The sequence below is a fragment of the Acanthisitta chloris genome, unplaced genomic scaffold, assembly GCF_000695815.1.
Source record: "Acanthisitta chloris isolate BGI_N310 unplaced genomic scaffold, ASM69581v1 scaffold11601, whole genome shotgun sequence".
NCBI classification, from domain to species: domain Eukaryota; kingdom Metazoa; phylum Chordata; class Aves; order Passeriformes; family Acanthisittidae; genus Acanthisitta; species Acanthisitta chloris.
In genome coordinates this window covers 118,096-133,104 of record NW_008655564.1, presented here as the reverse complement: position 1 = coordinate 133,104, position 15,009 = coordinate 118,096, and the positions used below count along the sequence as shown (strand labels likewise).

The 15,009-nt window shown below is 43.4% G+C and overlaps 1 protein-coding gene across 3 annotated transcripts in view; it reads left to right on the top strand.

Moving 5' to 3' along the window:
- Positions 1-226: 226 nt before the first annotated feature.
- The window catches only part of TEAD1 (TEA domain family member 1 (SV40 transcriptional enhancer factor)), an 88,003-nt gene continuing 73,220 nt past the window's right edge, over positions 227-15,009 (top strand). For 2 of the 3 annotated variants that reach the window (XM_009083965.1, XM_009083964.1), the window contains exon 1: positions 227-422. In XM_009083965.1, coding sequence (XP_009082213.1) covers positions 275-422 — 148 coding nt within the window. In that variant the 5' untranslated portion in view covers positions 227-274. The remainder of the gene's footprint in view (positions 423-15,009) is intronic. The other variant, XM_009083963.1, reaches the window with a different exon arrangement.

Here is a 15,009-nt window from a genome sequence, read left to right as displayed (position 1 = left end):
CCATCTGAGGTGGAATGGTTAGTAATTTTTCCCTTCTCCTGGGCTCATCCCATGCTCATGTTACTGCCATTACTGCTCAGCTGCTGTTTACTGAACATCAGAAGTAGAGAGAAAAGTTTGCCTGGAGTTCCATGTCTTTAATACCCTTTGGGGTTGTTTGTTTTGCAGATTTATCTCCTTGAAGACTCCAGGCTTAGGCTTGGAGACCCCAGCCATCACCATTGAGCCCAGCAGCTGGAGCGGCAGCGAGAGTCCTGCCGAAGACATCGAAAGAATGAGTGACTCTGCAGATAAACCTATTGACAACGATGCAGAAGGTGTCTGGAGCCCTGACATTGAGCAGAGCTTTCAGGAGGCTCTAGCTATCTATCCACCATGTGGGAGGAGGAAAATCATCTTATCAGATGAAGGCAAAATGTATGGTAAGTGCTACACATTTAGTCTTTGGAAATAATTGCTCCAATGAGAACTGTACAGCTGAGCTTGTTTGTATGCAAAATTCCTGGCTCTGAGTTTTGTGCTTTTGGAGTAAATCTTGAGAAAATCTATGAAGTTGAGGGAGCTCAGCTGGGCTGATGTGGTGGGCAGGACTGTCTGAGCCAATTCCTTCAGCACTGGCACTGGGAAATAATAGTGGTGCAGAATTGTGTCTTTAACGAATGCTATGCTGTGTCTGTTTAAAAAAAGCCTTTAAGCACATCACTCCTTGGCCATTAAAAAGAGTGTGCATTTTTCTTTATTTTTCAACAATGGTGAAGACAGGGAAGTGGGAAGCATAGTCTATGTGGTGGTGTGGCAGGGTATGCAATACTGAACTGCAGAGTGATAGTCCTTGTTGTGTTGAGAAGCCTCTTGATGAAAGAGGCAAGTTAGGGGTGCTTTTGTGCCTTTCTTTTTTCTTTTCTTTCCCCTTCCCTCCACTCAAACTGCTATAAATCAGCTGATGTGCTGACAGCATTCCATAAATACAGGCACCAGGGAGGGACACTGACATCCACACACGCTCTGGGGTCTCCAGCTTCCATCCTGCTCCTCCAAGCTCGTTCGCTCCATCGCTGCTTCTTTTGCCCTTTGCAGAGCCTCCCCTGGGGCCAGCAGAGCCTCCTCTGGGACCAGCAGAGCTTCCTCTGGGGCCAGCAGAGCCCGTGCTCAGGGTCCCCATCCTGGGGGTGCTGTGTTGCTGTGCCTTGGGGATGCTCACACTGACCCTTGCCACTACCTGGCTGGGCAGCCCCGAGGCAGAGACGAGGGCCCAGCCCCGAGCAGATGGTGCTGCAGCTGCCACCAGCTGTGCCCCTGCCCGGGGTCATGGAAACAGGGACTCTGCTGCTGGAGGGACCAGGCTCCCCTGCCCCCTTGGCCCCCTCTGCAGCTGCTGTGTGACCCTGGCGGCCACACCAAACTTCATGTCTGAAAAAAAAATGAGTTGAGATGAAGCATCTCAGCTGCCCTTGGCAGAAAGTTGACGGGGCTGGGTTTCCTGCCTGGGTGTTTGCTTTTCTCTCCCCCCTCTTTCTGCTGCCCTCCCCTTGTCCCTCTGCCCAGGGGAATATAATCTCTCTTGTCCTCTCCTTCTCGCCTGCTTCCGCCTGTTTTGATTGCCTTTCGGTGCTGTTATTTGCCTTTGGAAAGGGGACATGATTTGCCTAATTAGAAGGTTGTGCTCCTTCTAGGAGTACATAAGCATGTATATACAAACAAGCTTATTGGGTATTTATGCTCAAAAGCTCTACTTAGGCTTGAACAGCCTCATCAGCCAAAATAAGGATGGCTGCTTTTTTAAAATCAGGTTCCCTACAACCACCGTAATCACCCCTGAAATCTGATTTTTTTGGTGTTTGGAAGCATTTTTTGGTGCTGTCATATAAATGAAAGATGTTAACATATTTATCCATTCATTTCAGCAGTCACTGATTTCATTTACTGGTTCCCTAATCCTGAGTGTTAACATTTGTTAAATTATATATGTATAAAGCTATTTGTGCATATCTAATTGCTGATTAATACTGGTAGCTAGTAATGCCATAAGCATACACATATCTCATATTTATGCTAATCCTATGTCAAATACAGTTTATTTTCAATCAAAAAAGGAGCTATGCATGCTTGATGCTGAAAATTTGCCTTAAAGTGTTGCCCTGATGGAGAAGAAAAAACTGTGTCAGGAAGTGCAGGGTACTGTACAATCAGAATTTACATCCTGACTTTGCAGTGGATGAACTCATGTTTTCATTCTTCAAGTTGAGTAACTGCTTTGTAGTGTTGGAGGATTTATTGAAACCATGCTAGGTTTCTGAGGACTTTCTAATAGAGTCTTATGGCCCCGAGAGCATAATTGTTCTCCAAGGATTTTGAAATCAAAACAGTGTAAGTGTTTTAGATTCTGTGTGGCATAATGAAAATAATTTAATGCCTTTTAGTGGCATACCAAGTTTATTTCACTTACAAGAGAGACATTGCAATATCTCTAAGCTTCCACAGTGTTGGGGGATATTGCAATGTGTCAGTAATTCATGAACCATGGAAGACAAAAGGTCAAGAGAGCATCGTTTCATTTTCTGACTGAAATTACCTTTAGATATAGGTACTAGAACAAATATGATCTTTATGGAGGCAAATATAATGATCACTCTGTGTGGATTCAGTTAAGCAATTGCAGTTTTTGGTCTTTGGAACAAGACTTTGAGAAGAGCAGAGATTTTGCTTGAAGAAATATTTTAAGTCTCTGCCTTTGATTTTGAGAGCTTTGCGACATGTCAGCAGAAGCCAGAGTTTCTTCACTGCTCTTTGTGGTGGTCTAAAATCATCCTTAAACTGGTGTTTCAAAGAGGGCTGTGTACAGGCTCCTGGTCAGCTGGCTCGGGGGCACCAGGAGGATTGCTCAAGGAGGACAGAGAGGCTGGAAATCTGGGGAATGGGGGTGGCCAAGTGGCCAAGGGGCACCTGCCTGTGGTGCTGTGTGGGCAGGAGCTGCATGGCTCGTGCTGGGAGAGCCAACCCAGTGGTACCGAGGGACATCTGTGACCTCTCTGGGCAGCCTGAACCACTTCAGCTGTTCCTCTACAGCTGAGATCTCAGATGAAGGAGGGAAGGGAAGGGGAGGGTTTTTTTTCTCCCCTTGCCTTCCCATAAAAGTAACTTAAGGCTCACGAGGATGACGAGAACAAAAGACTTTTGATCCTATCCCCGCAGGAAAGGGTTGCAGGGCCCCATGACTGGTGATGGGGTAAGGGGTGTCTCGACTGGTTTTTGCCCTAGGACATCCTCAGGCTGCAGACAAAGCTGTGACCTGTGCAAGATCAGGAACATTTTAGGCTGCTGCTGACCCTGCAGCCAGCCCAGGGTTAGAGCTTCTTGTCGAAACCCTGAGAAAACGAAATGAAAGCTTAATGAAACTCTTGTTTTAAAGTTTATAGGAAGCGATTGGGTAAGAAGCAAAGACACTTGTTTTTCTTCAGATGGGCAGATTCCAGGAACTGTAGTGTGGAAATTCTTGAGAGAAAGGGAATGCATGGTAAAGACAAGGGACCAGTGATAAGTTTTCTGCAGGAAAGCACTATCCATCACTCCTTCTCCTCATTCCTTTGTTTGTGTGGTTGTGAAGGTCTTAGGTTTTGCTTCTAGTACAATATAGACTAAAAATAAAGAAAACTTTAAAAGGATGAGGAGAGTACTAACATGAAAGCTTCAAGGAGGGTACAAACTGGTGCTCACACTCTTTATGGAAGCAGCTAAGTGTAGCTTATGGAGAAAAGACTTCTTAGACCCATTTTAATTTGTCTTGCAAGCTGTTGGTAAATTTTTTTATCTGTACCATTTCAAAAGCAGTATTGATAAAACATCCACTGGTACAAAGTGGGACCTCCTAGAATTTGCCTTCCCTCTCAGAGCTCAGTTCAGATAAATTTCCCTGTCCTTGTTTATCCAGCACATAGTAAAACTCCAGCCCATTAGAGGGCATTGGCTGTCCTGTGTTTGTACTTTGCTCCAATTATTGGTCTGTTACTGCTGACAGTTTAGTTTCTTGTAGCAATTCCTGTGAACTCACTTATTGGCAGGATATTTGCCTGTGCTTGTCTTTGCTCCTGGGAGAGTGTTTCGGAAAAGATTACAAGAATGAAAGCTGCTGTGAAATGCAGCCCTACTTTTATCCCTGGTGTAACTCTGGAGTTACCACGGAGTAGATTTGGTCCTGTGTGTGTGTTTTCATTTGGTTTTGACATTCAGCTACAGCAAGGTGTGGCTTTAGTGCAACTGCAGGGACAGTGCCAAAGAGCCTCTGGCGAGTGCAATGCCTGCAGACGTGTTGCTATCAGCACTGCTAACTTATCTTCCAGGTGGCAAAGGTGACTTTTGTTTCAAGACAAGAAAATGATTCTACCCTAATTTTCGAGACCTGTAAACAGCTCTTCAATTACAGATTTGCATTGGAGGTATTCACCTCTGCAACAGAACTGCTGAGGAGTATGTAGTGATTACTTACAAAGGAAGTTTTGTGAGCATGTTCAGTTGTCTTGCAGAGAAGAATGAGTACTAATTAGTGTGAGAAGGTTCATAGCAGACTTTGAGAATGGTTGTATCTGTTTATTAGCTTATACATAAAATCTTTTGGCATGCACTGCCATGAGAGTAAAGGGAAAATGATATTTCCCTAAAAAATTCTGCTCAGATAATAGAACTTTTGCATGATGAGTAATAATAGTCTTCATTTCCAAAGTGCCTTGTATAAATTGAATATTAAAACTGAACTTTGAACTTGTACATGGACAAAAGAAATCCCATTCTGTAGGCTTGTGTGGGTCTGTAGCTAGCTGCTATTATTTAGTGGTTTTCTAGGTTGCTGTTAGGAAACTGAGAGGTAAATAGCTTTATGAAGAGTACAGTAACATGCTACAAATTATTTTTACTATTGCTTTTAATTTTAAAAGTTCCATGTGAATTGCTGCTCCTACAAAGACATCGCTACCTTGTAAAGTTTCCACAGTATTCAATCTGTTTGAATGTGAATAAGGTATTTGGAGTGATGAAATACCAGATGTGAAGGATCAGGTTGCATGTTTATTCATCTGTTCCTGCAATCACTGTACAAAGATATGGTCTCGTAGTTTGCTTCTTTTTTTTTTTTCCCCCCTTCTTTTTGGTCTCACAGCAGCATACACCGAATGCGCTGGAGATGGGACTCCTATTATGAAAGTGACTATTTGGGTTTCTTAAATTGTAAACAAATCTGTCTAGAAACATTCTGGCAATCCTGCGCCTGCTTGGCGCGTTGCGTCACGGCCGGCGCGGTCCCTGTGCCTGTGCTGAGCCGTGGCAGCAGGCAAGGGAGCCCAGGGCCAAAGACACCCTATCTGCTTGGAAAGTTCCTCCTGAAACTGCCAACCAATCTGCCTACCAACCCTGTTGCAATCTGGTGATGTTCTTGCCACACCATCGTGCTGTGCTTGTGAGGAGGCAGTTGGGTCGTTTGAGCCGAGCACTGGGCGCTGCTGTCAACAGGAACAAAGGGTTCTTGGGCTTACTCCTTGTCGAGGATTTCTGAAATGTGGAGGAACAGGGTTTAAGCTTTCTACTTGGGCTTTCAAGAGTCGATTGTCAGCGGTTTGAGATAAAGTGGCAGTCTTTGGGAGACAGAGAATTTTTTTTCTCCCCACTCCCACTGCCGTAACCTGCTATCCTCAAGAGAAAATCGAAGTGGGACAGTGAGAGCTGTGTGTGATAAGGGTATTGGCTCCTGCCTGGTGAGCAGGCTGTGGGCAGCACCACAGCTGAATGTGTCAGTGATGCTGTGGAAGGTCATACATGGCACAGTGATCAAGTGTTCCATTTGGCTGTGTTGGGTTAAGAGGGTTATGTATTCCAAAGGAAATGGGAAAATATACTAGAAAGTGTTGCTGAAAACGTATGCATCACAAAGAGAAGAACATCCATTGAAAGTGCTTTTCAGCATGTTGGGTTTTGTCCTCTCTCTACTAAATATGTTCTGTTCTCTTGAGTTATCCACATAAAGGAGAACTCACAGAAAGTTGTTTATAGCCTGTTCATAGGAAACAGTGTCAAGAAAATGGTATGGCTACTGCCCAAGCCTTCCAGTAGGCACCCTTGAATGGAGGAGTTACTAGAGACATCAGTTCTCACCTGGAACTAAGTGGAAGCCACCAGGGCAGGTTCAGATCAGGCATTTGACCACTTTGGAGTCATTTAGTGGCTCATCCTATTCAAATGGCTGTACTAAACAGAGTGAAAGGGTGTTTTTCATTTATGACATTGTTCCTTTAGCAATACCCTTGTTTAGAACTGACACGTGTTAGCATGAGAGCTCTGAAGTGGTGCAACCTCACTGGAACATCCAGGATACATTTAGGTGATAGTCTAGTGTGATCTATATTAGCTGATTTTAATCCCAGCACTGGTTTCTCAAGGTGAACTTGTGATCCTGTAATTGCAGAAGACATAGTTTTGCAGCCTTAAGAAATAGAGTTGGTGCCCTGGGAGCTAGTTAAGACAGTCTTTATGAGGCTGATGTGATGTGTTGGGTGCACATAACTGAGAGATGGAGATAATTGAAAGCTCTGCATGTAGATAGCGTAACAGATGTACTTGTTTATTGGATCTCATTCCTTGTGGGGTGGGATCCCACCTAGCAGCATGTCAGGGCGAGCACCTTCTGCTTCAGACAACCTGGGGACAGCCTGAGTTAGACAAGTAAGGCCCACATTCTTTTGGGGGTTATGCTGGGCTGTCAGGTTTGGATTCCTCTACGCGAGACCAGTGTGAGATTACGGTAGAAGTGTCTCCACTTCAAATTCCAGCTGAGTTATCTCACACAGTCATAGCAGCAGCCCATTGACCCACCAAGTGAAGTGCTTATGTGGGGATGCAGAACTAAGTTATACTCATGTTGACACTTGTTCTGGACATCCTTATGGAAGCAGAAGTAGTAAGAAAATACAGAAACTGTTTTTTTGTAAAGAGAGAGACTTGGGACAGTGCAGGGAGCACCTTGTGTGACCAACAACAGGAAAAAACTTGGTTCAAAAATTGTCTCCTTAACTGCCAGCACCACCACCACCACCATCACCATGGCTTGCAGCAGCATCTAGGAACTGCTGAACTGGGAAGCCCTAGCTGCCTGTTGAAGTCAGAGGGAGCAGGGGCCAGTGAGATGAGTGGTGAAAAGCAGACATCTGAACCACACTGGGAGGGAAACTTCATCCTGGTGTTCCCTCTGTTCCCTTAGTGGATTTGCTCAGTGTGGGTGTGATCACAAATAACACTGTGGGGAACAAGGAGCAGTGGGAGCACAAAGAACTTTGACAGCATCTTTGGTTTTCTGGGGACATGCAGTCTCCTGAGAAGTAGGCTTGAATCCCACCCCACAACTCACAGGGCTAACTGTAGGAGAGTATAAATGCTGTGGTTGTTGTGACATGAGTCTTACACAATTCCCTGAGGGTCATGAGCTTCAAAATTAATATGTATCTTAACTGTGTCTTGCAGGGATTTCCTCACAGATGCGTGCAGGAGTTTGGTTTTTTTGTGTGATGCCCTTGAGAAGTGGCAGTAATACCATTGTATGAATATTTTCCTATCCTACAAACAATTTCATGTGAGGCACTTGGTCTGTAACATCAGAGAGAAACACTTCAGGGTCTGGGCTTCCAGATGATTTAAGTCTGACTGTATAGTTTAAGGAATTGGACACTAATGGATTAACAGTTTACAGACTTTCAGTAGAACAAATGGTTTAGCTAATAGAAAAAGGCTCCTCTGAAGTTTTTCTGGTTTTGTTCTAGGCATACTAAATGTTTACATTGTATGATTAAGGAACATGTTTTTGTAAGCAAAAATAATATGAACTGGGGACACGAATGTGCTAATTTATTTTCATGAATGCTCTTTTAAACATAGAGAAGTGGCATGGCTTGTTAGACCTATTGTGAAAGGGACAACAATGCATCCCAAATTCACGACGGAATTAGAACCCTGAGAAAGCACTGCACACTGTGGGAGGTGCTGGGATGTCAGTCAAACACCAGTACAATTTTACCCACAGAGGACTGGAGCACTGTTAACAGAAACTGTTATCAACATGCACATTCTCTGGTGTGAGAAGTCAGCGTCACTATCGCAACTGCTTAATTACAGCCTTCCTACAACAGCCATCTCCAACTAGGTCAGGCCTCCTGAGGATTTTCAGGATGTAGGCAGATTTCACGCTTTTCCTGAGATCTCCTTTCTATCTTGAAGGAGGCAGTCAGCTCGCCAGAGGTTACCATGGGTATGAGCCATCAAAGACCAGGTCATCAAACCAATTGCTCGTTTGGTTGCCCTCCTTGCAGGGATACTCAGGGGAGCCAAGAGGCACCGATGGATTTGTCTTGGGTTGAGTCTTGGTTTGTCTGTAGGCAGCTGTATCAGACTTGATGTCAGACAGTTTTGGGGACAGCAGCACAGAATACATGCCTGGGGGTGTTAGGGAGCATGTTCCAGTAATATGTGTGGAAGTACGTGAGGTAGATTATGGTAAGTTTGCAGATAAAGAACAAAATGCTTTTTCAGTATGACTGATCATTGCAGCCAAGCTAAAATGTCTCAAGCTTATTTGCCTGAAGCTGCTTTGCTTTTGCTTACTTCTACTGGTGTTTGGGTAGCATGGAAGAGAAAAGCCTTCATTAGATAGAATTTGTAGTTTAAGTTGCCTTCTGTCATGCTAGCAATGCAAGTGTGCAGAGAATACTTTACAAGAAAACAGATTTAGGAGACCTCAACAAGGAAGTTTATATGCCACAAACTGGCTACTTCTTGGCTGGGTCCTTCCTGTTCTGCTGTGGCAACTGAATGCAACCTACTGTGAGAGCCACCTGCAAAGAAATAGTGTGATCCACATTTGCAGTTGTTATTAGATAGGTATGCAGGAATCTCTTTAGGTAGGTGAAGTATGCAGGCATATATTGTCTGCTGTATATTTAGACTGCATGGAGTATTTTTAGCCGTAGGAGGTCGAATCACCAGAGGTTGGGAGCACACTGAGGAGGATTGCTGTAAGGGATGGTGTATGGAGGAGCTGCCTGCAGAATTTTCCAGTGAGAAAAGGCTATTGGAGCTACATAGCTGGTTGTGCAGAAGAGTGTCATTAACAGCTGGGACAGTTCAGCAAGCCCTTTGGCCACCCCAAGGGTTGCTGATCTCTCTCAGCCCCTGTCCAGCAGCAGTTGTCCCAAGTTTCAGCCTCCCAGTGATCTCTGTGAGTGTGACACACACAGAGCTTGTGGGGACAGCACGGACTGGCAGAGGAGCTTAGCAAGGTGGAAATAACAGGAAAGATGCATTAGAACTGGAAATACTGAGCAAAGATAAAAATGAGGTAAAATAGCCATAAAATCCCCACTTCAATTAAAATTATGAGACAGGAAATTTTACAAGCTGCCTTTGCCCAATGAAGAAAAGAAGTAAGGGGAGATTAAATAACTCGTCTGATGTCATCAAGGGTTTTATAGCAGAGCTGGGAATTGAGCCCTTTTTCCCCCAGTGCCATCTGAGCTTTAATGCCATTTTATTATTTAGACATTTGTTTGATGTAGTAGTTCCTTGAAACCAAACAAGAAAAGGTCCTTGAGATGCTATATATTTGTACAAATAATGGACAGCTATAGAGTCTAATGTTCATGTGGAGGAGAGGGAATGTGAGTGGGAAAATGAGGCAATATTTAGCACCATATTGATGCTCCATGAGATGATGTGGTCCTTCCACAGAGTAATATAGAGGTTGCTGAAAATAAGGTGATTTAATTTGTTCATAACATCATTCTTCAAGGAACAAAAAAAGTATGTACCCTTATCCAAAGATGTAATCTAAGAGGTCTTTACTCTGTGCCAAACTAAAATTCTGCTACTTAATTACCGATTTAGAAAATATCTTGGGCTCAATTTCCTCCTCAGTTACACTGTTATAAATCTAATGGAATTGTTAAAGATTTATGGCAGTGTAACTGAAGGCAGAATTGGGTCCCTGATGTTTAAAACTTAGTTTGCCACATCAGTAATAATTTCTATTTTCTAGGCAAGAGTTTAAGAATCTTGCAGACCTCTGTTTCTGCAAAAGAAATATGAACTCCAGTAGTGTGGGTGAGTGATTAATGCTGGAGGTGATGTCTAGGGGCAATCTGAATTGGCTGGGGTGGAAAATCCTTGTGCAATTCAGATTTAGGATCTGTTTGCAGATGCCTCATAATTTAAAATGTCAAAAACCCCTCAAACCTTAGGCCTTCGTGTAGTAAATTAATGTACTGCTTGTTCAGCGTGCAGCAAGCTTTGCTGAAGTAATACCCTCATGTGAGGTGTGAACTCATCCCATTCCCCTTTGTAAGGACTTCACTTCAAAATTGATTGTGACCCTTTAAATCCTAACAGTACCTAAATCATGTAAAAAAACCTCCCACTTTTGTTTTGGTTTAAATCATATGTTGAACGACTTAAAAAGGAAAAATATTGCCTTATTTATCCATACCTAAAGGGATCTTGTGTTAGCACAGATGTATTTTATCCATTGGCTTTTTGTCTCTCAAAGCAGCAACTGGCTCTTTACTGGTTTTCTCAGCTTTCACTTAGGAAAAGAGGTCAACTTTTGAGATTTCCATCTGCAAAGTGAGTTAGGATCTGCCCATGTATGTACAGAGGTGCCTGGGCTGGCCCAGGCTCAGCAGATCTTGGTGAGGGCCCATGGGTTCAGGGGGTGCAGTTTCTCCAGGAGCACACAGGGACTCTAAGCTGCAAATATACTGCTCTGGGATTTATGTCACTTCTGACAAGTTTATGTTTTTGCTAGAGTGCTGTTAGACCTACAGTGCTTTGTGGAAATAGTAAAGGATTAGGATACAAAACTATACCAAAATATGATCCCTTCAAAATAATGTGACTCAATGTCTGGTCAAAATAGCCAAATTGATTTTAAATACAGTATTTAGGTCTGAGGTATAATTTCAATGTTTAATACAGTCCTGACTTGCTGCATCGATTTGTGATACCTGTGAGTTTTAAGTATGGATTTTTTTGGGTTTCTTTGAAAAAAATACTGATGAGTCATTCATTACCTAAAAATTAGTTCCAACTTATAGAAATAAACCACCCTGTTGTCACTGAGGTATTTTGCAACCTAAGCAAAGGCTCAGGTATTCCAGATATGATAGATGTGCAGATTACATAAGACATTATGCATTGCACACTCTAAGATACAGAGTCCTGTCTGCCCTTAAACCCTTTGTTCTCTTGGCTGAATGCAGTTAATTAGCAACCGTCTCCATAGCAACTGCCTCATAGCCCAAAAACATTGTCTCGTTTTTGCAGTTTAGCTTATCACACTGTTTACCTGAAGGGCTTTTCAGTGCGTTGAGTCTCATTTGAGTTGGCTACATGCCTGCTCACGGAAGTGAATTGTCAAGATAGAAAAACACCATGGCAGCAAGATGCTGAACAGGGCCCTGTGTGTGGAAGCAAAAACATTTTAAAAGTTCTGTAGAAACAAAAGTTGAAGTTTGCAATGATTTACATCCCGCTTTAAAGCACGTGACTCACCAGGAATACTGTGCATTTTAAAATACTGCTGCACTTCTGGGCCCTTCTTACAGTGTCTCCTCCACATTGTGGGCACTCCCAACCCATCAGCCCTGCAGGCACAGCCCTTTGTCCAAGGCTGTCAGGAACCTTCCTCTCTCCAAATCTGGGCCATTCCAGGCAGCTCCAGCTTCTTCTCTGAGAGGATACTGCTGTCCACTCGTCAGCCCCATCAATCATTGTAGTCCTATTAATTTTCCTTTGTATTAGTATCATTTCAAGGGAAATCTGTGAGTGTTGGTTCCATTGAAAGGAAAGAGAAGAGCCATTGTGGTCATGTAAATCAAAGCATGCTGGAGACTCAGACTTATTTATGTCAGTCATCAAAGTGGTGTTAAAATATCTGCCATGGACTCATATGACTCAGACACCTACAAGAGGCTCAGATTTGTACTAATATGACTTTGGCAGTGTAGGATGACATATTTAAATCATGTCTGAACTTTATACAGAGAAAGAGAAGAGCCATTGTGGTCATGTAAATCAAAGCATGCTGGAGACTCAGACTTATTTATGTCAGTCATCAAAGTGGTGTTAAAATATCTGCCATGGACTCATATGACTCAGACACCTACAAGAGGCTCAGATTTGTACTAATATGACTTTGGCAGTGTAGGATGACATATTTAAATCATGTCTGAACTTTATACAGAGGTGTGGCCACATATGTCCACACCTCTGCAGAGGCTTCCTTGAAGTGTGAGAATGGCATTGAAATAACAGTGAACTCTCATTGGTGCATCAATCTAAGATTTATGTCTGGCCTGAAACTAGGATGGTCCTGGCATGAGAGTCAATGTGAGAAGAACTGTTTTCTTGTCTATTAGTGCTCAGTTTGTTGGGGTTTTGCTTTAGGTTGGTTTGGTTTGGGTTCTTTTTCTTAGCAGGCAGGAAGTACAGTGGATGAGAGACACTGATTTAGTGGGGTAATTCTCATCAGAGCTTGTCATTCCACTACTCACTGACTTCCCTTCCCTTTTCCAGTGACAGTTTCAGCTGGCAAAGGTCATTTTCCTTTTTAGCCCCAAATGGCACGTGGGGCTGCTGCACCTTGATGAGAAGGCTTCATCCAATATGATGTGTTTGAAACAGTCTTTCTGTGGATTTGAGAAGGTGTTTTGGGCTCTGTCAGGATGAAAAGCAGGATGCATGCAAACCCTGCCAGTATTGCTGCTGCAGTCCATTATTCCGACAGAGCTCCTGGTTGATAGAGGGTTATTCTCTGTTCATGTTAATGTCTCGCTCATACTATTCCACATTCACTATCATTATTAGTGGTGTTTGAATTATAGCAGTGCTGAAAGTCTGTAGGCAGGATAAAGGCTCCATTGTAGTAGGTCTGGTGCACACGAGACGAGACAATCTCTGCTCCAGCTGTTTACAGTCTGCTTTAAGATCAGTAGTGTAAGTGGGTTTATCAAATGAATAGCAGAGAGGGAGAGAAAATGCTACAAACGATAGGAAACCCATGGTTACATGGCAGAACTGTTCATTTAGGGATCTCTGAGACATTCGATGCTTGTTACACTTGCAGAGCAGAAGGTAAATTAAATGTTTTATTTTTTGCAGCAAGCAGTTGCTGCTCATCTCCACAGCCATAGGGCACTGTGAGGAAGCAGGAGGAGTTGGGGTGGGAAGGGGAAGGGGATAGAGCAACTTGTGCAGGTGCCAGACCAAAGGGTAGGTGAGGTTGTCAACAAGAGGACTACTAAGTGGGGAAAAAAATTCAGCTTGATAAACAGCCTCACTGTTTATCAGGAGCAAACTGCCCATGCCCTTCAGTCTGGCACAGGCTTTCCTGCCCTGCTCAGTGACTGACGTGGCTGAAACAACAGATGTTTGAAGGCAATTCCCCAGTAACTCCAAGTGTGTAAGATTGCTTGCTCACAGATCTTCCACAAACTCACTTTGTATGGAGGTCACAGGAGTGTCCACACTTGAGGAAGTTTTTCGACTCTAAAAAGGTGTTTAGCACTGTCAGCACCTTTGAATCCACTCTGCAGTTCTCCTGCAGCCAGAATTGCTAGGTACCCTTAGGGGTCCAGAAATGGAAAACTCTAATGGCCTGAAAGCGCCTGCTAGAACTTGATGTTATTTAATTAGCTTAAAGTAGAGCTTGGCAGATGGCAAAACAGTGGAAAGGACCTCCCTTTACAAAAATATGGGCCACATCCTCAGCTTGTATAAACTGGCAGAGCTCCACTGAAAGAGATGTTCAGCTTCTGTCAATGAGCAGGGAAGAGAACAACTTCTGAAAACAGGAAAAACGGCTAGAAGTCCACATAAATTATCAATGGGGTTCAGGTACACAAATGGTTTTTAACACTTTAGATACCAATCCATTTCCAAAGCAACTGTATCTTTTACAGTCTTGTTTTTGTTGATGTGCAGTTCAGAGAAAGAACTTGGCTGGCTTTTCCAGAGCTGCATTAAGTCTGTGAGACATATCTATGCTGGTTTTTGCAAGTCATTCACTGAGGAAAGCGAGACATCAATAATTTATTCTAGTAAAGCCAGTCTCTAGAGTTGTGTAAATTCATCTTTTATGTGATAACCCTAATCAACTTCAACTAAGTTTCTTAGAAATGGAGAACTTTGATTGAAACTTGTGAGCTCACCTCAGTCTTTTCCAGTGCAAATTCTGATGAAAGCTCCCATATGTTGAAAAGCTGTTGCATTCTTACATTTTAATGTTTCCCATTAATTGCTTGGATTTTTTTTGGTTTTGATTGGAAACATGAAAACAAAGCCTGAACAACAAAGCTGACTGCTCACTTGCCCCATTGCATGGTATCAACCTGACAGATTCATTAAATCTATAAAAGAATCAGGTCAGAAGTGGAAATGGATTGAACTTGCTGAAAGCAAGGCAGTGTTCCCAATCTGGTTTTGGACTGGCTTTTCTGTACCTGCTCGTTTTCCTTTGTATTAAACCAGCTGTGTAATTTAAGGAGCTACTGCAGGTGAACCACATACTATAGCATATTGTAAAGCTTTCGAGTTCACTGTCTCCAAGCTGCAGATTAACTGCAGAAATAAAAGCAGTAAGAAGGAAAGCTAAGTTTAAACACAGCAGTATGAGGGATGTGAGATATTGTTACAGGTTGCTAAACTTGGGCCATACAAACAGTTGTGAAGTCACATTTCCAGGGTGGGTGCTGAGCTATGCCTGGGCAGCCTGTCTCAGCTCCCACCCACGGGGGCATGACGTGATTTGGGCAGTGGGTGAAGGTGGAGAAAGTGGGAGAGGAATTGTGCCTGGTGGTGCAGCACAGCCAACCACTGCTGTGTGGGGGAGGCCAGGTCAGTCGGCTCCGTGGTCGGCCAGGGCTGGGTGCTGCCTTTTTCATAGAATCATAGAGTTTAAGGGTTGGAATGGACCTTACAGATCACCCA